General features: G+C 39.6%; 1 protein-coding gene across 5 annotated transcripts in view; it reads right to left on the reverse strand.

The window, feature by feature from the left end:
- The window catches only part of ARHGAP10 (Rho GTPase activating protein 10), a 241199-nt gene that overhangs the window by 119115 nt on the left and 97539 nt on the right, over positions 1-24545 (reverse strand). For all 5 annotated transcript variants that reach the window (XM_054030633.1, XM_054030631.1, XM_054030634.1 and 2 more), the window contains 5 exons: positions 21316-21417; positions 17380-17490; positions 13231-13335; positions 10459-10588; positions 1706-1812 (listed from right to left, as the gene is read on the reverse strand). In XM_054030633.1, the coding sequence (XP_053886608.1) occupies positions 1706-1812; positions 10459-10588; positions 13231-13335; positions 17380-17490; positions 21316-21417 (555 nt within the window). The remainder of the gene's footprint in view (positions 1-1705; positions 1813-10458; positions 10589-13230; positions 13336-17379; positions 17491-21315; positions 21418-24545) is intronic.

Consider the following 24545-nt stretch of genomic DNA (forward strand, 5'->3'; position numbering starts at 1 on the left):
TAAAGTAAAAGCAAAAGCTGGATTGAAACTGACATATGCAATGGAATTCAGTTATGGCTGCTATTCAGGTCTTTAAAATCTAAACGTGTTACTGCAGAAGTTTCAAAAAACAAGGCTATTTTATACATCTGCAGCAATAGTGTGTCTTTTATTTGAAATTTGGTAGTTTAAATGAATAAAAACATTGTAATAAAAAAATCAGAACTTTGCACCCATTGCAACATCAATGCAGACATATTGTAAGAGAGACTTTCACTGCAACATTTTTCCTCGGACATGGTAACATTCCAAATTCCACTTTAAAGGGCTACAATTTAAGTAGTTAGGACAAAAAAGGGACTTACAGTACCATGAAATTTGACTTTTATAGCAGGTGTTATCTTCAAAACCCATCATGTGTTCATAGCACATTTGTAAACTCATCCTTATAGCATCCAAAAATCAAATGCACGAAATAAACTGTGACTGAATTTCAATAAGCTGCTGTATGATGCACTCTCCTGAATCAGAACATGCAGCCATTAGTTTTGTGTGGTGGACAGTACGTTATGCATTTTAATTAATTTTAACATTTCCAGATGCATGAAGCTTTGGTTTGAAATAATAAATTATACTGTGGAGTTCAAGAAGGAGAGATCTTCAAGAAGGAGAGATCTTCAGACAGAACAACAGGTTACATTTTTTTGGCTTAGCTGCCTTGCTGGTGTCTCTTCAGAAACCTTTTAGTGCATGGTTTCATTTGGTTAACTAAAATGGCCTATTACAGTCACAATAAGTTAGAGTATAAATTTACAAAAGTGTCTACATGACTTGGGAACCTAAGTGCTATAGACTTCCATTAGCATTTATGCTCTGAAGTCATTTAGGCACTTATGAAAATTTTACCCAATACATTTAAAGAAATATGTTTTACAAGAATGATGAAAAGATCCTCCTCTCTACCAAGCATACATGGATATAATCTTCAATGGAGGTCCAAGCCCTGGGGACTATTAAAAGTAAACAGGACAAAAACAGGGCAGGATGCTGCATTTGGAGGAAGATTGACTAGGAGATCTAAAATGCCTCTCTTGTCTTCAAATTTATTATTTCCGTAACAAAAACATATTTCACTCATACTAATGCCATCATTTAATGCCAGGTCCTGCAAGATGCTGAGTGCCCTCAATTCCCAATCACTTCAATGGGAATTAAGGGTATTCAGCATTCAACAGAGGACTGAGCCCTGAATGTTCTAGATGTTATCAAGGAAAGCTTAAATTATTTTTCTGATTGTCCGTGCAAATTACATTCCATTTTAAGAATTATTTAAAAGCCTCCTAACCTAACCCCCCTGCCAGCTCTCCTGTCTACGTGCCATGGAAAAAAAAATTGGATGGAGAGTATAAGTGAGAAACCTAATGCGACTGTACTTTCTCAATTCACACTTGGTTATAATCAGACTAAACTTTAAATCCCCTTAGTGAAAACCACACATTAAAGGCACATTAGGTGCATTGTAGCTCTCATATGTTCTCTATTTTTCCAAAACTAAGCAACTAAAACTTCTACAGAATCCTTATCTATTAAACCATTCCATTATTTTAGCTTAATGTCCTTAGAGGGCAAATTGTGAACTGCATGAAAAAGATATTTGATCTATCTTATCTAACATATCCTCTCATTTAGATACAGGGCATGAAGAAGTATAATGAAATGTACTTACAATTTTCCCTCCTGACCTGTGTTCAAATGGGATCATGGTGAACTTCTTGGTCTCCTTCCTATACATGCAGTAATGTTTTACCCAGCTGGAGCCAAATGGGGCAGGCCCTTAAAGAAAATCAAAGCATTAACTATGTTTTATTATTTAAAATGTTTTGTTGCTCTTCCAAGTTTACAAAATTCTACTTAACCTATCATTACATTCCTAAATGTACTGTATCAAGTCGAGCAATACTGCTGTCAAATCATAATAAATGTTAGCCTATGTTTAGTGTTCTGTACACTGTTGCATGCTGTATTCTATTCTCACTGATATTTGCAACCTAATGGAAAACAGCTCTTACTAGATGCATCTCCATCCTACTTCCTTAACTGCTAGACAAAAGCATTTTTGCCAATACAATTGCTTACAATGAAATCAAGGAATTTCAGAGCACATTAGGTGTGCTCATCAGCAATTAAGCAGTAAACTCATCATATAATCCTAGTTCTAAACCAAAATGCTGTCTCATACATCATTATATACAGGTAAATCTGATTATCCAACTACCTGGAAGTGAGGGTATTCAGAACTTTGAATAATCTGTTTTGAATAAGTGAATTTGAGTACCAATATGAATTTCAGATTAAGGGATAAAAAAAAATTTTTTTTTTTTTTTTGAGTAACCTGAATTTGAACACTAGGCACATTTGGTTCCATAGACATTTTTCACTCTACCCAATGCAAAAAAGGCCAGCAAGTCAAACATACCACAGAATACTACAACATGGCTCATGGTCACCTGCATCTTTTATAAGAGAAACTGGGATCTTTTATCCGCAATACAGCCATTGCTATAGCTATTCATACCTTTGTCACTTCCAGGCCTTTCACTATAATATACTTTACTGTATTTAGTCTTTGATGAGTCCCTGGAAGCTTAGCTGGTACAGACCAACTTTGAGTAGGATTGGTCATTAAGAGTACAGAACACCAATGCTTCAAACTCTACATTACCTAGTTCTGGCTACAATCCCAGTGACAGTAATCATCTTTAAAAAACCTACATGATATAAACCCCAGTTATTTTAGAGACTACCTTACATTATTCTCTATGGCAACAGCTGAAATCAGCAAGGGCATCTCAGCTGCTGAAGCCTGGAACTCAGCTTTTTGGACATCAGAAAGGGAATTCCCTAAGGCCCCTTTCACTGACCCTTTCAAATGTCACAGCTATGGCTTGAACTGGGCACACACACGGGTAACACGGCGCATACTCACTTCTGAGCCAGCCACCATTTTTCTCCTAAACTTATGACATTGGTATCACCAGCCAGCCAGAACCAGAGCTCCAAAATCAAAAGTGCAGCTGGCAAGCTGGAACATAAGAAAACAAGCCCAGCTTGCTACTGCTTCACTTCCCTCAGCAGAGAGCAATTGCCAATGGAACCAGCAGGAGCTGCCATTGCAGAAATTCCTGCCTTGTGAGCAGTAAGGAGTCTTTACTGCTGCAATCTGACTATTTGCTGGGACAGAAACTCAGGAAGGCAGGAGTCCAGCCCAGCATATGATCTTAGCAAGGGAGCCAAGACCTCAGCATATCAGTGTGGTGAGTAGGCACAGCTTGGGAGAATCAGCCCTTCCTCCCACCCAATCTGATCCTGGTCAAAGCCTAAATTTAGTAAGATCAGATTAATATTCATTGCTTTTTTTGGTCCAATCAGCCTTGAGACTATACTTCTATATTTGTTTACTGTTTCAGACCATAGAGTATTTTTTTAAATGAGGATCAGGATGTTTTTAATCAATTTGGTTGTTTTGATATTTTAAAGTAGCTAGGTACCACATTTATCTGCTATAGGCACTTTATTATTATTAAACACAGGTAGCAGAAATGCCTAAAGGATAGTCAATTAAATCCAGGTGAGGTCCAGGGAGACTACATCCAAGCACATAATGTTCCATACTGATTTGAGCAGAAGCGTAAGCTGGTCAGGAAACGTTGTTTGCCTGGATATGCAGTCTATGTAGACTACACATCTACATTAAAGGAGGGACTAGCTGAGGGAAAAAAAAGTGCTGCCCTCAGATTTCTAGCCAGCTGCCAATCCAGCACTCAGCTGGACACAGTCTGGGCAGCACTAGCTCTCCAAGATTCCTGAACTCCCATAAAAGTCCCTAAACCTTTTTCACATGATTTTGGATTTGATATAAAAGAATCAATGTGTCTTAATAGTTTCTATAGTTTAGCTGATAATGCTTACATTGAAACAAAAATAAATCTAAACATTTGGCATCTATAGATGGGGAAAAGGCATTTAAAAATTAAAATACACCAGCATATTTGAGAATTATTTTTAAGTAGGGCAAAAGGGGGGGAGGGATAGCTCAGTGGTTTGAGCATTGGTCTACTAAACCCAGGGTTGTGAGTTCAATCTTTGAGGGGGCCACTTAGGGATCTGGGGCAAAATCAGTACTTGGTCCTGCTAGTGAAGGCAGGGGGCTGGACTCGACCTTTCAGGGTCCCTTCCAGTTCTAGGAGAAAAGGTATAGGAAAAGAAAGGGAACAAGGACCCAAAACAGTGATTTCTTAGAGAATGGAGTCATCAGGATGATGATTCCTCAATGCAGGTGAGTTTAAAACACTTTTTCAGGACTAGCATGTAATACATTCAGGAGTGTGAAGCAATGACTGTGAATCCTTCCAAGGAGCATGTAGAATCTTCAATACGTGAGACACTCATTTTATATATGCCCTCATTTGCATCATACAAGATGTTCTTCTGATTATGCAATTAATCACCATTAACTCATTGAGAGAGTGCCAGCCTCAGGTTAGATAAAAATCAACATTAAGAGTGTGCATATTTTTAAAACTTTAAATCAGATTTTTTAAAACGATTAGACTTGTTTAAAAGCTAACATTTGAATTCACAGCCATTTGTCCAGGGTTAAGATCACTACAACTTATTAGTCATTTAAATACACCGCAAGTTGGATTGTGTGTACTGGAATGCATCAATAGGATGTTCTTTGCATAACATCTGTGTATCAGCACAACAGGATTCATGATATTTGCTGTCCAACATTCAGCCTATTTTATTAAACAGTAAGAACACAACTAGATAATGAAAGCACATAGCTGAACTATGGAATAAGAGCTGGAATCCTCAAATTGAACTGGCCTGATTTAAGAGGTACTGGATTCTCTCTAAGTTTATTGCCCATCCAAAAGCCAGGCAGAGGAATGCTGGGTTGGACTGTTGGTCCCACCCCCTTCTATGACAGTAGGTAGATGCAGGAGAAGGAAAACATCTGGAGAGCCAGCATGAACCAGAACTGCTTTGGCCACCAAGGAGGTATTAAGAATATTGTCACCTTGTCCATCTTTATCTTCCTGAGCACAACACATGGTAGGAGGAGAATGGAAGGGAAGGCATACATCAATGGGCCTGACCATTGTGTTAGGAAGGCATCCCCTCTGACGCAACAGTAAGCTGTTCTGAGAGCAGTAAGCTGAGCACACTTCTTGTTTGAGTGAGTGGCAAAGTAGTCCCACAAAATATCTGCTGGACTGCTGTCACATGAGCACTGATTTGTATTCCTTGTGAAAATTCCTGCTGAGGCTGTCTGCTAGGGAGTTCATTATGCCCAGGAGGAGCACTGCAGAAAGGCTGATCTATGTTGGATATACCAATTCCAGAGTTGTATTGCCTCCCAACATAGTGGGTTGGACCTTGCTCCCTCCTGTTTGTTTATATAACAAACAGCGGTCATATTGTCTGATCTGAGTATAAAGGAATTGTTTGCATGCTTGGCATACTGATTGTAGGTCAAGGAGATTGATGCAGCACATGTACTCTTGTGGAGTCTGGGAACTTTGAACTACTTGGTCACCCAGGTGCCCTCCCCAGCCTAGAAGAGACACGTTCATGACAAAGGAATACAGGGAACCCACACAAACATTGTTGCTTGTCTCACACCAGGTGAGAGATGCCCAGATGTTGGGAGGAAGTGAGACTCTTGTCCAAGGAGTCCTTGTTTGGGATGTAGACCTCACCCAGCCAGGTTTGGAAAGCCTGGTGAAGGGGGTCACATGTGCACAAAGCCATGTGTCCTCTGAGGACCACACAGGATTGGACTGTCATTTGACTATTGAGTCAAAGTTCGATGTTAAGGTCTTTCATCGCAAGAACCTATCCTGTGGTAAGTAGGCCCTGGCCGCAACCAAGTCCAGAACTGTTCCTATAAATTTTATAGATGTTATGGAGTATTAAAATGGACTTTCCTGGGTTCATCTAAAGACCCAAGAACTGGCAAAGGTCAAGCAGGGTACTGAGTACTATCTGCACTTCTCTATACAATCATCCCTTCAAGAGCCAGTCATCTAGGCAGGGAAATATATGGTAGTACTGCTACTACAGACATGACCTTTGTGAAAACACTTGGAGCTATGGAAAGGCTGAAGAGGAGTTCCTTGTACTGGAATTACTCTGAGCCCACCATAAAACACTGGGTAGATATCTATATGAAAATAAGCATCCTTAAATCAAGAACTGCAAACCAGTAGTCAACATTTAGGGAGGTTATTATAGAGACTAAGGTGATCATCCTGAATCTTGAGTGGCGGATGAAGATGTTCAGTTGCCTGAGATCCAAGATCCAGGATCCAGCCCCCTTTCCTTTTGGGTATTAGGAAGTATTTGGAGTAAAAGCCCTTCCCCCATCTCAAGGAGGTATTGGTTCTATTGCTGCTACCTGGATCAGGGCTTCTATCTCCTGTATGAAGATTCTCTTGTGAAATGGGTCTCTGAAAACGGACAGGGAAGGGAGCTTGGGGGAATGCAGACACAGGAATTCGATCATGTAGCTGGCTAAGCTGATGTCCAAAACCCATTTGTCTGAAGTTAGGCATTGCCACATCAAAAGGAAATGGGCCAGGCAGTCACCAAAGAAGGTGAGGGAGACTGGATGAGCTGGGACTGACAGATATCTCCCAAACATCCCTGCAAAACCCCTTCTTGGTAGGCAGTTGACTCTGGAGAGGAGATGGTGGTGCAGCAGTGCACCTGCCAGGCTGTACTCTCTGGTGCTACATTGGTGGTTCATAAGGCCTCTGTTAATAGAAAGGCTACTGGGCTGGCTGATATCTATGTTGCGATGCCTTAGAGCATCTTCTATACGGTTCCGGGGTGTATATTCCCAAGGAGCTGAGTATGGCATGGCAGTCTTTGAGTGAGTGAATGACTTGTCAGTCTTTTCATTGAAAAGGTCATTTCCACTGAAGGGGAGATCCTCCACTATTGGGGCTTCCTAAGGAAGTTACGGCAATGACCACAGCCAGGAGGCCTATTTCATGCCGAGGTCACCATGAAGTGAGATGCCTGCATCGAGTGATGCCCAAGGGGATGACCTGGCTCCTAATATGCCTTTATCACGGATAGCCTGGAACTGGGACCTACATTCTGGTTGTAACTGACTGCAAACTCTGACAACTTATTGTAGTTAATAAAGTTGTACTTTGACATAATTGCCTGGTAGTTTGCAATAAGGAACAGTAGGCTGGCGGAGGAAATGTTCTCTCTTGACATCCTTGTCCGAAGGAAGTCAGTCTTGGTTGTTGTAGTCTGTTCTACTTCATTACCGCTTGTACCACCAAAGAGTTCAGGTTTGGAGGGAAGAGAATAAATATTTTGCCCCCTTAGAGAGAACAAAATATTTCTCTTCAGCCCTCTGGGGCGTAGAGGCACAGGTGGGTAGTGTGTGTCAAATGTCTTCAGCAAGCTCCAAAATGGCCTCAATAGGGAGCGCTACATTGGAGGGAGCTTCTAATTGAAGAACATCCAGGAGCTTGTGTGATGGGGGCCGTGAACTCCTCCAGCGGGATGTGGAGGGTATCAGCAATCCTTCTTAGCAGCTCTTGGTATTGCAACCATCAGGTAGAGGGAGGGAAGCTGGCACCACTGCCTCATCTAGGAATGAAGCAGGGATGTGTGGATCTGGCAGTACAGGCTGCTCCAGTGGCTCCAAATCCTCTTATTCCTTCCTCTCCGGTGGCAGTTGGGAATCGTCTGCTGGAGATGATCTTTTGTGAGAACAATGCCCCTAGTATTCAAATTCTGGACCTCTACTGTGTACAAGAAATAAAGCATGGGGAGGGGTCAAGATTGTTAAACAGCATGCTTATCCAGACCACACAAGTAGAAAAGACAATTAAGAATGTGGGGGAGTAAATTTTGCAATTTGCAAGGCTAAAAGGTCCTGACCCACATGAACTCAATAATTCGATGGTGCCAATTATAATTGCTATTCCTAGATGGTCTGGGAATTGTAAAGAATTGGTATATGTTAACAGTATGGGTAAAACAGAGAATGGAATCTATAACAGCATTATCCCAGTGTGACGATGGCAAAACAAGGAGGAGAGGAAATAAACACAGCCTGCTGTTCTGCACAGACAGTTCTGTGAGTAATCAGCATGAATGAACCCGATCACAAGTGGGCCCAACTAGTCATTAAAGAGAGAGTAAAGGAGGTGGTATGGCTAGGGGACACAGTATGTGCTCTGGGATACCACAACTTTTTGGTGTTGCCTGACTGGATTTTGTCTGAACCTCACCTCTCCGGCTCAGATAGGGACCTATGCCCTATGGCCAAGTGTGCAGATGAAGGAAGATGTGACAGAGGCTGTGACAGACAACACCAAATGAGAGTCACTGGTGACCGCTCTCTTTGCGCCCATACTTCCTTTATCCATTAACACCACTGATTTGGTACAAAGGAAAAAAGAGCAATTGGTGTCCATTGCCCAACTGATAGCTGAGCAACAGGAAATTGGGGGCAGTGCTGTACAGGCAGTAGAGACACCCTGATGGAGTATTCCAGAGCAGTTAAGCTTGCATCCCTTGGTTCGTACTTTGAGTCTAATATTAATGATGGTTCAAATGATTACAACACTACTCTGGTCTTAGGCATGTGTTGCTAGGTAATAAACTTGAAAAGGAAGGCACAGAAAGACAGGATTACGATGCAAACAAATGCTAGTATAGGAAAGCTTGACCTCACATGAGTAATTAAACACATGTGGGGAGGCCTCATTCTTTGGAAAATAGAATTAGGGTGGTAAATGAATTCTCAGGCTGAAAAAAGGACGTTTGTGCTAAATAAGATAAGTAAATAGGTCAGTAGATTAACAAAACAGAATGTCTAGCCTGCTAAGATAAGAGGGAGAACACTCAGGGAAACATTTACTATAAACAAGCTAACAATGGACAGGATAAGTTAGAAATGTAGAGATGTGGTAAAGAGTTGGTCGAATAAGGCCAATGAGTGAACAGAAAGTATGCTGCACAGCCCCTGAAAAGTAACCATGTCAATTCAAAAACGTGTGATACAGCATATAGTAAATGCAATGAGATGTGCAATGTATATAAAGAGAGAGGGTTTTGGCATAACTTTGAAGCTATGATGTACCCTGCATCCACCACCTCTGTGGCACTGCTGAATGCAAAATAAAAATACCTGAGTAATGCATACCTGAGTTCTTGGAAAGCCAAGTGGAAAGAGGTCTTGGAGGGAATCCCACCACATAATAGGGGCTCCAGGCACTCCAGTAAGGCCAGTAGATGGCATCATACTGATAGTTCAGCAGACCCCATGGTGATTACCATTGATCCATGGTTGGTAGATAAGGGTCCTATGGAAGTGGAGGTCCCCACAAGGCTATGGGGGCCCTGTATGAACTGACATGCTGTGGAGAGACCATCAGTGTAACTGACGGCACCCATTCCTCCTCAGAGTAAGAGTTGTCAGACTCTAAGGGTGGAACCATCAGTACTGGCTGCATTCAGCCAGAGGTGTAAGCAGGTGAATAGAATCCCACCAGTGTTGGAATATCCATAGCCCTGCCGGTGCTCAAGACCGGAAAGTGACGCCTGGACAATGTTGTGATTGGGGCATCAGGTCAAATCAGATTGGTGACTCTGGATGTGTGTAAATAATCAGATTCTCAATAAGGGCATACCAAGGTCTGGCAGGAGAACTGACTGGAGTCTTTGGAATTCAATCCATTGTATAGGTGTGGGTATGGTAGTTTTAGCATTGTGCAAAACCGATGGTGCTAAATGTCTAGGGATTAACAGGGGGAAACCCCTGGTCCCCACTCTCTAAACTACAACTATACACTAATTAACTATGAAACTATTAACTAACAAAACTATTAAAACTATATACAATGTTTTTACAAGAAGTTGAGCATAAGAAGCTAGAAACTACTAACACAGAAGGTTCTGTCCTAGACCACACATGGTAGAAAAAGAACTGAAGAGGTGGTTGGTCTACGTCGCCACATCTGCCTACAGTTCACCCCATAAGGAGGCATAATGCACCAGCACAGACCAACAAACGTTGCTCTGCCACCGATTCACTATGTGACATTGGCTAACTCACTGAGCCTTTCTGTGCCTCACTGGAATACTAAGACAGGAATATTACAGCCTCCCTACCTCACTGGAGGTTTCCTTAATTGATATTTGTATAGTGCTTGGAGATCACTGTATGAAAGACTATATATTAATATTAAGTATGATATTAAATTTGTAAAGAGATGAGCACACTGAATTATAAATGCACTTTTCTTAAACCAAATGCTTTTTGAGTAGAAACTCTGTGCATGCATGCATGTTTGTCGAAGTACATGTACTTGAATGTGTATAGCACTTAGAAGATTTTGGGCACGACTGGAATACAAATAATAAAATAAAAATGTATCTTACTTTTTTCCTGCACATAAAGGTAGCCTTCTATTGTAAACTGATTTGCTCTTTTATGTTCCTGAGGATTCCGCCTGATTTTGTTCATGAGCTCCTCCACCTCCGATCTTGTTCCTTCAAAACGATTTCTTGTCTAAATTTCCAAAAAAAGGGATATTTAAAACAGAAAAAAATACTAAGAAAGCTACATTCTGAAGCTTTGTGAGCAGCCTGTCTCAACCCTCCAGCATCAAGACACACACACACACACACACACACACACACACACACACACGGAGAACAGGCATTCTGGTCCAGAAGCAGGTTGCTATACCCACCTGGAAACAGGCTATCCCTGACTGCTACTGGTCTGTTGCTAACCAATTTGGCTTTGGAAAGCTGAATGTAGGTAAAGTGGTTGCAGAGGTTTCTGGGGCATGCCTAAAGTAAATCCTGCCTTTGAGAGAATGGGGTTTTCAAACTGCGCTGGGCCATTGCTGGAATTCATGTGCCCATAGTTTGCTTGCCCTCCTAAAGGAGCATGTGAGTACGTAAACTAAAAAAGGTACTGCTCCATTGTTATGCAGGCCTTTGAAGACCATATCAACATGGGCTGCACTGGAAAAGTTCATAATGCCAGGATTTTCTGCCAATTGGGAGTCTACATTCAAGGACGGGCTGGGACACTAATCCCATGAAATGACATTGCCACAAACAGGAGTTACTTTCCCCACTATTATTCTAGGGGACCCCACGTACCCTATTTTGCCTTGGCTTATGAAAGCATACCCTGATCTCAGAGGCCCCAGCAAAACAAGGTTAAATTACACTTTCAGAAGATGCAGAATGGTGGCTGAATGTGATGTGGCATATATAAACCCCACTGGCAGAGACCCATTTGGATTCCAATGTCATCAATGCAGTTTGCATTACTGTGACTTGCTGTGCTCTTCACAATCTTTGGGAAGCAAAAGATGAGACATTTCTCCAGAATGGACCCATGACAGTGACAGACTGCTGAGCCAGTACCTCAGCCACAAAATGCAGCTACCACAGCTGCAGCAGGATGCACCCGGGCAACAGAAATTAGAGATGCTCTGTGCTCTCACATCATGGACTAATGGAAGACAGAAAGTAATACCTTTTATGAATGTGCTTGTGCAATTCTTATAGTATATTAGGTAAGGTGGGAGTGGTGGTAAGGTGGGAGTGATTGTCATGCACTGTACTGCTTAAAAGACATGTGTGAAACAGATTAATAGATTCTAAAGGCAGAAGGGACCATTGTGATCATCTAGTCTGACTTCCTGTATAGAACAGGTCATACACAGAACTTCCCCAAAATAATTCCTAGAGCAGTTCTTTTAGAAAAAACATCCAATCTTGATTTTAAAATTACATCAACCGTGATTCTACGCCACTCAGGGAGGTGGCATTACTGAATCAGCATAGAGAGACACTTTACAGTGGACAGCTCCACTGACCTCTGTGTCTTTTAGGCTCTCAACCTCAGGGTCATTTCTGACTCTTCTTTCCGTTCTCCTCCCACATCCAAGGCTGTCACCAAGTTTTGCCACTCCTTCCTCTAGAGCATTTTGAAAATCCAACCCAGCCTTTCAATTCCAACAATTATAACACTAATATCCTACCTTCATTACTGCAACCTCTCTGCATTTCCTGATGCACATATTGCTACCGTTCAGTCCATCCAAAATATTGCTACAAAGATTATTTTCCTTTCCCATTGCTCTGACCACATCACTTCCCTCTTCAAACTTCTCACTGGCTCACCTTCATCTACAATTTCAAGTTCAACTCCTCATCTTCACCTTCAAAGCCCTGTACAACTTCATCTTGGCCTACATTTCAGATCTTATTTCTTATCCTGTCAGCTTTTTTGCTCCAATACCAATATTAGACTCAATGCCCTTTTACTATCCTTCTCCTACTTGCACCTTGGTGCCTTCTTTTATGCTGCCATCTGTGTTTGGAATAATCTCCCAATCCCAGTGGGAAAGACCCCTCAATTTAATTCCCTCCAGAAAGGGTAACTTCTTCCAAGAAGCCCACTAGCACAAAGTCAATTCATGTCTATAATCAGACTGTAACCTCCTAGAAATACTGTTTCGTAATTCCAGACAACCCTGGAGACCAACAGCCAACCAACAAAACAAATGTTGCACAGGCAATAGCAGTCTAAGTTTCCTTAAACAGCTCCATACTTGAATGCTTCAAGTACATTATTTTCTGAAAGTATTGTTCTGAAGAAGAAAGTCTGGTTCAGAGTCTCCATGTCATTCTTTCTTTGGCTCCTTTAATGCAAGTACCAACAAGTGTGACAAAAATTGTTAAGAAGCCTGGCTGTCTCATTGTATGTTCTTCAGTTATCTACAGTGTAGTTCTGTAGTAATGACTTAAAGTCAATCCAATTAAGATGTATTCCATTGCCAAAACTCTGAGCCCGCCAACTGCACATAATTAAAATAAACTATTAATTACATTAAACTTAAACATATCGAGTGTGAACACGAAAGAATTTAAACAAACTATGAAAAGTTGACAGAAAATATTGTAAAGAGTATTAGCGAACACTAGGTGGCAGGATTAGCTGTATTCTCAATTATTGCACAGTGGCTCATTCAGTCACGTAGTTGGTTAGCCAGAAGATGGCACTATAACCCCAAAGTTTCTCTTGATTAACTCACATTATCAAGAAACAAGTTATTCAAATATACAGTACACATTTTTTATTCCACAAATTTGTACATTGCTTAAATAAAAAACATCTTAACTTACATTCTGGATATTGATCTGCAGAGCCATTTTGTAGTGATTGAAGTCTTTGGCGAGTTCATAGCCCTGATGATAGAAAGTGAATATACCCTGAAAAAATGACAGCACCTGGAATACAAGCAGAAGAGCTTTCTTAGCAGGGAGAACACCAATTGCCAGCAAAGATTGCTGTCTTCTCATTTAGTCTTTAGTAAGCATTTAAAAGAACAAGTCAACAAAAACTATCAGATTTTTTTAATAAAAATATTCTTACTAATGTCTACTATTCACGAGAATCTATTTAGTTAAAAATGGCTAGCAACATAACTAACACCTGTGGAGTCTCTTACAAATTATCTTTATTTTAAACTTGATTCAAACAAGTAAGAAATAGGGCTGACGATTAATCGCAGTTAACTCACGTGATTAACTCAAAAAAATTGTGATTAAAAAAATTGATTGCGATTAATCACAGTTTTAATTGTACTGTTAAACAACAGAATACCAATTGAAATTTATTAAATATTTTGGATGCTTTTCTACATTCTCAAATAATATTGATTTCAATTACAACACAGAACACAAAATGTACAACGCTTACTTCATATTATTTTTATTACGAATATTTGCACTGTAAAAATGATAAACAAAAGAAATAGTATTTTCAATTCACCTCATACAAGTACGATAGTGCAATCTCTTTATTGTGAAAGCACCACTTACAAATATAGATTTTTTTTGTTACATAACTGCATTCAAAAACAAAACAATGTAAAACTTTAGAGCCTTCAAGTCCACTTAGTACTACTTCTTGTTTAGCCAATCGCTAAGACAAACAAGTTTGTTTACATTTACGGGAGATAATGCTGTCCACTTCTTATTTACAATGTCATTAAGGGGTGGAGAGGGATAGCTCAGTGGTTTGAGCATTGTCCTACTAAACCCAGGGTTGTGAGTTCAATCCTTAAGGGGCCATTTAGGGATCTCGGGCAAAAATCTGTCTGGGGATTGGCCCTGCTTTGAGCAGGGGGCTGGACTAGATGATCTCCTGAGGTCCCTTCCAACCCTGATATTCCAAGAATTAGCAATTAACCAGAAAGTGAGAACAGGTTTTCACATGGCACTTTTGTAGCTGGCATTGCAAGGTATTTATGTGCCAGATATGCTAAACATTCGTATGCCCCTTCATACCACCACTACAGAGGACATGCTTCCATGCCCATGAGGATTGTTAAAAAAAATAACGTGTTTGTTAAAATTGTGACTGAATTTCTTGGGGGAGAATTGCATGTCTCCTGCTTTGTTTTACCTACATTCTGCCATATATTTTATATTATAGCAGTCTCAGATGCTGGCCCAACACATGTGGTTCATTTTAAGAACACTTTCATTGCAGATTTGACAAAACACAAAGAAGATCCGGTGAGATTTTTAAAGATAGCTACAGCACTCAACCCGAGGTTTAAGAATCTAAAGTGCCTTCCTAAATCTGAGAGAGACAAGGTGTGGAGCATTCTTTCAGTAGTCTTAAAAGAGCAACGCTCCGATGCGGAAACTACAGAACCCGAACCACCAAAAAAAAAAGAATCAACCTTCTGCTGGTGACATCTGACTCAAATGATGAAAATGAACGTGCATTGCTTTGGACTGTTAACGAGCAAAACCTGTCATCAGCATGGAGGCATGTCCTCTGAAATGGGGGTTGAAGCATGAAGGGATGTATGACTCTTTAGTGCATCTGGCACAAAAATGTCTTGCAACGCTGGCTTCAACAGTGCCATGCAAACACCTGTTCTCACTTCCAGGTGTAAACAAGAAGTGGGCAGCATTATCTCCTGCAAATGTAAATAAACTTATTTGTCTGAGTGACTGGCTGAACAAAAAGTAGAACTGAGGGGACTTGCAGGCTCTAAAATTTTACGCTGTTTTATTTTTTAATGCAATTATCTTTTGTACACAATTCTATTTACAAGTTCAACTTTCATGATAAAGAGATTGCACTGCAGTACTTACATTAGGTGAATTAAAAATATTATTTATTTTGTTTTTTACAGCGTAAATATTTGTAATCAAAAATAACTATAAAGTGAGCACTGCATACTTTGTATTTTGTGTTGTAATTGAAATCAATATATTTGAAAATGTAGAAAACATCCAAAAATATTTAAATAAATGGAATTCTATTATTGTTTAACAGTGCGATTGAGAGATTAATCATGATTTTTTTAAAATCCTGCGATTAATCGTAATTAATTTTTTTAATATCTTGACATCCTAGTAAGAAAAGGCAACTCCCAAAGCAAAGCAAGGGAGAAAAACCCACAGAAAGACAGGCTTCTGTATTATGGAGAAAAGGTGCCACAGCCTAATAATGTAATAATACTTTGAAGCCACATTTATGCAAACTATTTTCAAAATAATGGTTCACTACCCTTGCAAAAATGCAAGGCTCAGAAAATATCTATGCGGCAAATGAGGAGATGGGAATAAGCAATCGGTAGCAGGTACACAACTAACCATCTCAATTCATTCCCTCAGTGAAAATTAAACATTAAAAAAAGGAATATAATTTGCAGATATTGAATATAATAGACTATATTCAGATACAAATCAAGCAATAATTTCCTCCCACATACAACTTACCCAGTCTGCAGAGGGAAAGGTTGTTGCGAAAAGCAGTTGAAAGAACTAGTTCACCAGGATACGGACATGAAATTTGAAAACGTACTAGTTTTAATTGGGCTTTCAGGAAGATGAATGGCTTTTGTTATGGAATCGCTAGACACCACAATACTAAGCTCATAGATTCATTTATTTTAATTTGTTTTAACAAGACTTAGGGGACGCATGCAAAAACACTTAAGGACTTGTCTACAAACCCCCTACCATATGGACATAGTTTATATCAGAGTGCTTATACCAGTATAGCTTATTCCTGTATAGAAAGGAGAACTTTTAATCAGTATAACTGTCCACACACGGCTTTATACTGGTGTGACTGTCTGTTTAAAAAAAAAAAATCACACCCCTAACCCAAAAAGTTATACTGCTACAAAATCTAAGAGTAGATAAGACCTACGGGATTTAGGAGCACAAGTCAATAAGACTTATCATCTTAAGTCCCAACTCACTGCTGAAAAACACCATACACCATCTCAATAACTATCATAGTAAGAGTGGTTCTGAATGTTTCATAAATACATCTGAAACCAGAGGATACTGGCATAGCTTAAGATTTTGTTACAAACCTAATTCAACTCCTCTCTGTGAAGGTTTGGGGAAATTTTAGAGCCAGCCGCCGCAGGAACTTTGAGTAAGCCTGGTCAGCATTGTTATGGTTTAGCTTGAAACCAAGTGAAGCTCATTGGTTTTACACACTTTAAACCCTGGCCACGTTTGGTAGTTTTAGACTAATTTTGCTGTGAGATTTTGGACCAGATTCAGCCTTTTAGTGAGTGGGCTATGAAGTAAATAGGAGTTGAACCTGCAAACCCCATCCTGGAAATGTGCTCTTTTGATTATTCATGTTACATTTCAGGGGCTATGAATTCAATAAAAAAAAACAAAAACGTTTGCCCAAAGACCCTGTGAACAAAAGCTGCCAAGTTTTACACACCTCTGCCCTTAACAACCTAAGCCAGGGTCTTCAGTAGAACATCTCCAGGGCTCGTCTGTACTCAAAAACTTGCATGAAGGTAACTAGATCAGTTATAGTTACACTGGTGACTTTAAGCTAAATCAGTTTGTCTCTCTATATATATTGGGAGTTTGCATAGATGTAATATGATAGTTTTTAATTCTACTTAAAGCAACAGAGGATCCTGTGGCACCTTTAAGACTAACAGAAGTATTGGGAGCATAAGCTTTCGTGGGTAAGAACCTCACTTCTTGCATCTGAAGAAGTGAGGTTCTTACCCACGAAAGCTTATGCTCCCAATACTTCTGTTAGTCTTAAAGGTGCCACGGGACCCTCTGTTGCTTTTTACAGATTCAGACTAACACGGCTACCCCTCTGATACTTTAATTCTACTTAGTTACCCAGTTACTTAGTTTTTTAAAAAGCAGAAATCAGCACTGATCCTCTTTGTTTTTCACCCTATTACACTCCATCTCTCCGCCTTGTCAAAGTCATCAGGTGTTGCTTTCTTATATAATAAATTCTATAGCACTTACAGGTTCCACACACTCAAATTTCTTCCGTTCCTGTATCTCCTGCAGCTTGCACACATATTCAAGCGACAGCTCATAAAAGTGCTTTCTATTTTGCTCCACTTGGTAATCTGCCTACAGACAGAACAGAGCTGTTTTAGAGTTTTAGGTTTCACAGACATTATGCAGATAGCTTCAGAATGACATGTATACAGAGCTGAAGATGGTAAGTGATAAGACTCTCTAGACGAAGGACTAGCCCCAACAGTACACATCTTCATTACTGTAGTTTACTTTGGATACATTAACAGCAGTGCCTTTTATCATTTGCTTAGTTGTGTTTTGTTTCAGAAGGTGGAGTGTTTTTGGAAACTCACATGACATTTCATTTTAATTGCAATGCAGATCACAAACATGTCAGTGCAAACATACACTGATTATTTAATATCACACAAGAGGGCCCTGCACAGACACAGAGAGGATAAAAAGACTCATACCTAAGAGATGCGAACTGCTTCCATTCAACCCTGGGTGGAAGTGTTAACGCTGAAGGTTCTCTGTCATTGTCTGTATTGCTCCCCATCCCCAAAAACGTGCTATTGCTCTGAAAACTCTGGAACGTTTCAATCTCCTCCTCTCCTGCCCATCCTGAACATGTATGAATTGTGATGGCAGACAAGATGATAATCTGTCTCCTATCTTACTTGCTGATTTGTCAAGGGTTTCTTTGATACATTATACAGATATCTGTACTGTGTACCACTAGCAATAAAAGACAGTTTAAAAGAAGCCCACCCTTTATTCTGGGTATTAAACAAACCATATAGCCTACAAAATATTGGAAATGTAATAAATGTAGCCTTAGTTCTGACCCATGCAGATGTATTAATATTTTGGAGTTTATAAAGTGCCAATGTCATACTGATCTCATGTATTAATTACATTTTAGCTACCATTCACTCCTATACAGGCGCAAATACGGCTTCATGCTGTTAGGAGATTAGTATAGGCTATTAATAAAGATACACGTGTCCAAGCCAAGTCTTCAACTGAAAAGGAACTGAACAATGGCTAACATTACCCTCATTAAAATAAATTTGAGGAAAGGACATAGTGTCATTCCAATTGTTAAACGATCATTACTGAAGTCCTCCTCTGTGAAATGGTATCTAAGGCCTTCCAGGAGTTTCATAAAAGCCTCAAACTTCAGAGAAAGAGGGGGGGAAGGAAGGGAATGGAAAATAAAGGAAAAACCCAGACTTACAACCTCCAACTCAAAAGACTATCAAACATGGTTCAGATACAACATTAACTACTGTGCTGTGCCAAAAACAGCTTCAAAATGTTTTGTATGTAAACAAAAACAAAAATCAATCCTCTATTGCTCTGTGCAAATAGTTTGTGAACGAAGACACACACACTGAATGATCACATTTTTAAAAAGAACCACACACTGTAGCCGTCTGCATGTTTGCAACATTAAGGAAACAGGTTTAAAAATAAATGGGTTAGTACCTAGAAACCTTATTGATGCATGGAATACAATTTATGTATGGTTTGCAAAGTTAGTCATGCCTATAATGCATTGTATGCAATACATAGCTATTTAGAATAATGAGATGTAGACATGCAAAGGGTCTCTTAAGTGATTGCAATGGGGTTTACTATCTATCTATGTCCCTTAGGACTAGGGTTATCCAGGTGGAGCCAAGGTCTAGCTCTCTATTAATTATTATTATTATTATTATTTTAGTGTTAAAGGCCCCAGATGGCACTACACCCTGTCACAGACACCTAGTCCACCCCCTTGTCAATGAAGGATTATATTCCCTAAACTTTCTGAGGTATGAACTATGTCTTTGTTGGGGTACTGTACTTTGTTTGTACATCAGAGGTGCTGTACAAACAATATCTGCATCATGCCTTATAGCTGGGGTCGGCAACCTTTCAGAAGTGGTGTGCCGAGTCTTCATTTATTCACTCTAATTTAAGGTTTCACGTGCCAGTAATACATTTTAACGTTTTTAGAAAGTTTCTTTCTATAAGTCTATAATATATAACTAAACTATTGTTGTATGTAAAGTAAATAAGGTTTTTAAAACATTTAAGAAGCTTCATTTAAAATTAAATTAAAATGCAGAGCCCCCCCGGACCGGTGGCCAGGACCCAGGCACTGTGAGTGCCACTGAAAATCAGCTCGCGTGCCGCCTTCGGCATGCGTGCCATAGATTGCCTACCCCTGCCTTATAGTTTCAGGAACAATCCTACATTGACAGAGGCAGAAGCCCTGCCACAGTAATATAGCTACCACCCCAACACAGCACATTTTCTTGGTTTTGTCAAGTTCACTTTTAAATTTCTCATTTAAATGCATACTACATACACATAAAGGAAAGGACACAGAAAGCCAAGTGTATGGCTAATTTAGTAGTCAACTCCACCAATTTTATGCATACACGTTTCCTAAGCTTGTACAAAAGTTTTTTTTTCCATTTAAAGTCCTATAGGCATTAAATAAAAGAACGTTTTAGCTGTTAAAAAGTTTAGTATTCTGTTTTCTAACATTTCTAAAAACAGAAATGATAAGTTATATCTGACAAGTTTTAAAGAATATTTTTAATTGATAATAAAAGGAATTGTTGTAAGCGAACTTTGTATTTGAAAATTCAGTAAAGAAAATTAAATACATCTACTTTTACTTTCTATACTTTGAACAAATGGTGCTGATACTGTTACTAGACCTCTGTTCAACACGGCTCTGAGGCTGCTCTCTTTGGAGCGTTCTGCATTTCCACTCAGGTGGTATCTCATCTCTGTTTTAGATGTTTACAAGTTTCCACTATAGGCCTATACAAAGGTGGAAAATAACACTTTCATTTTTCTGTATCAAGTTTTCTACAGTATCTGATCAACTTGGTAAGAACAAGTTCTACCCATGCTCCTACAAACACTTATGCACGTTCTTGAAGTTAAGCACATGAGTAGTTCCAAATGACTTCAATCAGACTACTCACCTGTTCAAAGTTAAGCACAAGGAGACTTGCAAAATCAGGGCCTAACTTTCTGAGTAACACAACATGCAGGGATAATATGCTGATGAAATGCAAGTATGCGCTGGGTGCTCAAATTACTAGGTAACTGGCCGATTGTGAAAATGATTTATATGGAGGAGGCTGATTGGAACATTTTGTTCAGAAAAAACTTACATTTGGGGGACTTTTAAGTGCTGCTAAATATATGTAAAGCATGTAGAAGCAAAAGAGAAAATTAAGAATTCTGGGAGATTTTCCTAATGTAAGCTAACTCTTCTTGTCTACAGAGGCTCAAACAAACTTCCTTTGCTCATTTTCTCATACCTTACTTACTGGTCCTTGAGAAATAGAAACTGACAAAATCTATCATGGACCACTGAGGGGACAGAAGGAATGCCAACAAAAACACAGGTTTGTAAGTCTTGAGCTATAAAGACATCAACAATCTTTCCTCCTCTTGCGTAGCATCACTGGATAATGAGGTTCTCCAAGTTTTAAAAAATATCAGCATGCAAGCTGTTGCATTTAACATTACATTCCATTATATCAATGGTCTAGCTGTCAACCCAATCTACATATTACAGTGTAAGCATATATGCAGTGAAACCTTACTATAAATGCAGGTGTGTCCACACTACATTCATGCTTTACTACTCCTTCAACTGTCTGTAAAAGTAACAAAGCTCAGTAGTGTTGTGTCTATGTACTAAAAATATTTACATTTAATCCAAAAAATATCAAACAATGGTAATGTTCAAATGATATTGATTTTCTTGAAGAAAACCAAATTTCCTTGGTTGACAGCAATTTTGCCTTCAACAGCCTAAGTGCTCTTTTTGTACTGTCATTAATATATTTATGTACTCAAGGCAAAAAGGAAAGACTTTCATTTTCAGCAACATTGCTGAAGAAATAGTAGCAGCAGTACCTCAAGTAGCTGTGGCTCTTTCTTCCTAGCTGATAAATTTAAATGCTTCTCTAAAAAGCTGTAGTTTTTCTCTGTCTCTTTATCAAACTTCTTCTTTTCCTCCTGCAAGTAAAAAGCAATAAATTCAATATCATTCACTTAAATATGAAAATACAAGAACAATGTGTCTGTTCGCTTGTTAAAGCTGTAGGCAAGAGGTGTAGCAGAGCAGCAGTAAGGGAGTAAAAACCAAAATGCTATGTGCCCCCTAATAAATGAGAACAAGCAACACTTTAAATTATTTTTTTAATCGTGTCTGAGGGCCTAAACTGAATCAAAGGCCAGTTGCACTGTAATGACAGAAACTCTGTCATACTAACAAATGCTTGGGCTTTTCCAGTGTAAAAAAATCTACAACTATATTTAGTGTGACTTTATTGTGAATCTCATGAAGCTTAGTGGTTTTTTTTTTTTTTTTTTTTTTTTAAAAAGCCCCTGCTCTTGGCTTCATGATTACATGAGAACCGCATCTTTTTAAAAAAGGTGTATGTTTCTAGCCCTCAGGGTGGCAGAGAAAAGCTTGAAAATATGACCCAAGTATACCCCAAAGGTTCAGAAACCAGAAAATAAAATTAATTCAATTAATCCAAGTTTCTAATGACCTCTTCCTAGCCAAAGCTCAGAACCAAGAGTCAATTCTCATCCTCCTTGACCTATCAGCCACCTTCAACACAGTGGACCATGCTCTTCTTTCTGAAATCATGTCTTCCCTTCGCATCTGTAATTCTGTCCTCTCCCGGTCCTCCTACCTCTCTCATCATTCTTTCAGCATGTCCTTTGGAGAAACCTCTTCATTACCCCGCTTCAACTTTCTGTGGGGGTTCCACCAAGCTCTCTGTCCTTGGTCCCCTTCTCTTCTCCCTCTACACCTGATCTCTGGGAAATGTCATCCGCAAACACAAATTCAACAACCATCTCTACGCTGATGACTCACAGACCTCTCTCGCTACCCCAGGCCTGTCTCCTCCAGTCCAAATTAAAATCTCAGCCTGTCTCTTTGACATCTCCTGGTGGATATCTAGTCGCCAACTGAAGTTAAATCTGGCTAAAACAGCTTCTAATCCCCACTACCCCTCTCTCCCACCAAAGCCCTGCCAGCACTGTGAATACCACCACGATCCTGCCTGTTGCTCTGGCCTGTAACCTAGGCATCTCTTTTGACTCAGACCTCTAAGTCCTCACGTCTAGGGTATGTCTAAACCTTGCTGCTTCTTTCTGAAAAACTTCTCTAAGATGCGGACTATCCTATCAGCTAGAACTCTGGTCCAAGCTCTCATCAGCTCCTGTCTATATTACTGCACACCCTTCTCTCTTGCCTTGGCAAACACAATCTTGCCTTGCTCATATCCATTCAGAATGTTGACCCAATCACCCTGTCTTTGCATTCCTCCATTGGCTCTCCTTTCCCTATCACATCAAACATAAGCTACTTGTCTTCTCTTTCATGGCCTTTCAAGGTCTATGCCCTCTCCATCTCTCATTTGCTACTGAAATGTTGACTCTTGCCTTCCATCAGCCCATGATGCCAGCCTCCATAGACCACTTGTTAAATTTTCTAACAATCACATTTGTGCTTTCTCCTATACTGCCCCTCATGCTTGGGAGGAGCTCCTCTTAAAAACCTGCAAAATATACAGAAAAAGATAAAAATACTTTTATAAAGTGTATTTGAAAGTCTCTTCATAAAATTGTAGTCCACTTGTTCACAAAAAAAGCAGTCAGGTAATTCAATCTATGCCCCTTTGCACCTAACAGAACTACTTCCTACAGTTCCCACTAAAGTCTCATCTCATTAGCTTATTCATATTTCCTGGGGGCAGGGGGGAAAGCGCAGGACTAAGAGGCATCCATTGACATTTTAAAATCATGCACTAACTTGAGGAATCTGCAAATTAAATATTAAACAATCCCTGAAGTCCTTGATGCCACTGTCATGCACACCATTTCATTTTCTATTAAATCGTCTGACTTTTTGGAATGTTTAAGGCAGTGCAATATCCTGACTTCCTTCAATGGCTGAATGGGTCTTTTTCCTAATACACAACCTAATCCAAAGCCTACTTAAGTATTTCCACTGACCTCCATGGGCTGTGGCTCAGGTATATGCGGCCCATATTTCTTTTTCCTGAATCTCAGAAATGGGTGCAACCTGGAGCAATTTAACTACTAGATTTGTGTGCACAAATGCCACTTACACATGCAAATCAAAATGTTGCAGCATCCAAAATACTGCATTTACAAAAGTGACAGCCTAAGTATTAGTTATTTCAGATTTGTTGGAAATATGACTTTATAGGTCTAATGCAGCAGAAACAATTTCACAACAATCCTTCCCTTTAATCATTTCTATTTTTCTTGATTCAATTAATTAGAGAGTCAAGTCAATACTAGGGCAACTGGCCATCAGAATAATTTTTGTGCTGTCTTGTTATAGGAGTAGTAACAATTAAAATTTAATAAAAATATAATATAATATTGGGATCAAATTCTAAGAATGATGACAAGTTCTTTGCCACAAGATGCTAATTAAATTCAAATTTCCTACCACCCTATATTATTCTGAAAACAATCTCACATATGTATCTATTACAGGGTTCTCAAATTGTGGGTCATGACCCAAAGTGGGTTGTGACCCCATTTTTATGGGGTCAGCAATGCTGGTGTTGGCCCTGGGCCCCAGCAAGTCTGAAGCCCAAGCCCCACTGCCCAGGGTAGAAGCCCTTGGCTTCAGCTTTGCCCTGCCCCCTCCTCCCTCTCCCCCCGCCTAGAGTCTCAGTGGCAGGGCTCAGGCAGGGTCAGTCTTCTGTCCCCCATCCTGGGGTCGTGTAGTAATTTTTGTTGTCAGAAGGGGGTCACAGTGCAATGAAGTTTGAGAACCGCTCATCTATTATATCAAAGACATATTGGTTATGATCTACTCACTGAAGTACTCACTAAATTTTCCTCTTACACTCTTTCTGCTTTGTTCTTAATGACATCAGATAATATTCTGTTCCCTGAGCTGCATGACTTTGAGGAAACCTTCGTCTTATTTGAAAAGGAACTCTTTTAATCTGTTTAGGACCGGCCCACAAGCAAGGTTTTACAAAATGTAATGTTAATAAAACACTTAGGTTAGACCTAAAATATGGGTTTCCTATCTCATGGGGATCCTTTAAGCATACCATTATTCTAGACATTGTCCCTTTAAT

Source organism: Malaclemys terrapin, chromosome 5 (assembly GCF_027887155.1).
Source record: "Malaclemys terrapin pileata isolate rMalTer1 chromosome 5, rMalTer1.hap1, whole genome shotgun sequence".
Lineage (NCBI taxonomy): Eukaryota > Metazoa > Chordata > Testudines > Emydidae > Malaclemys > Malaclemys terrapin.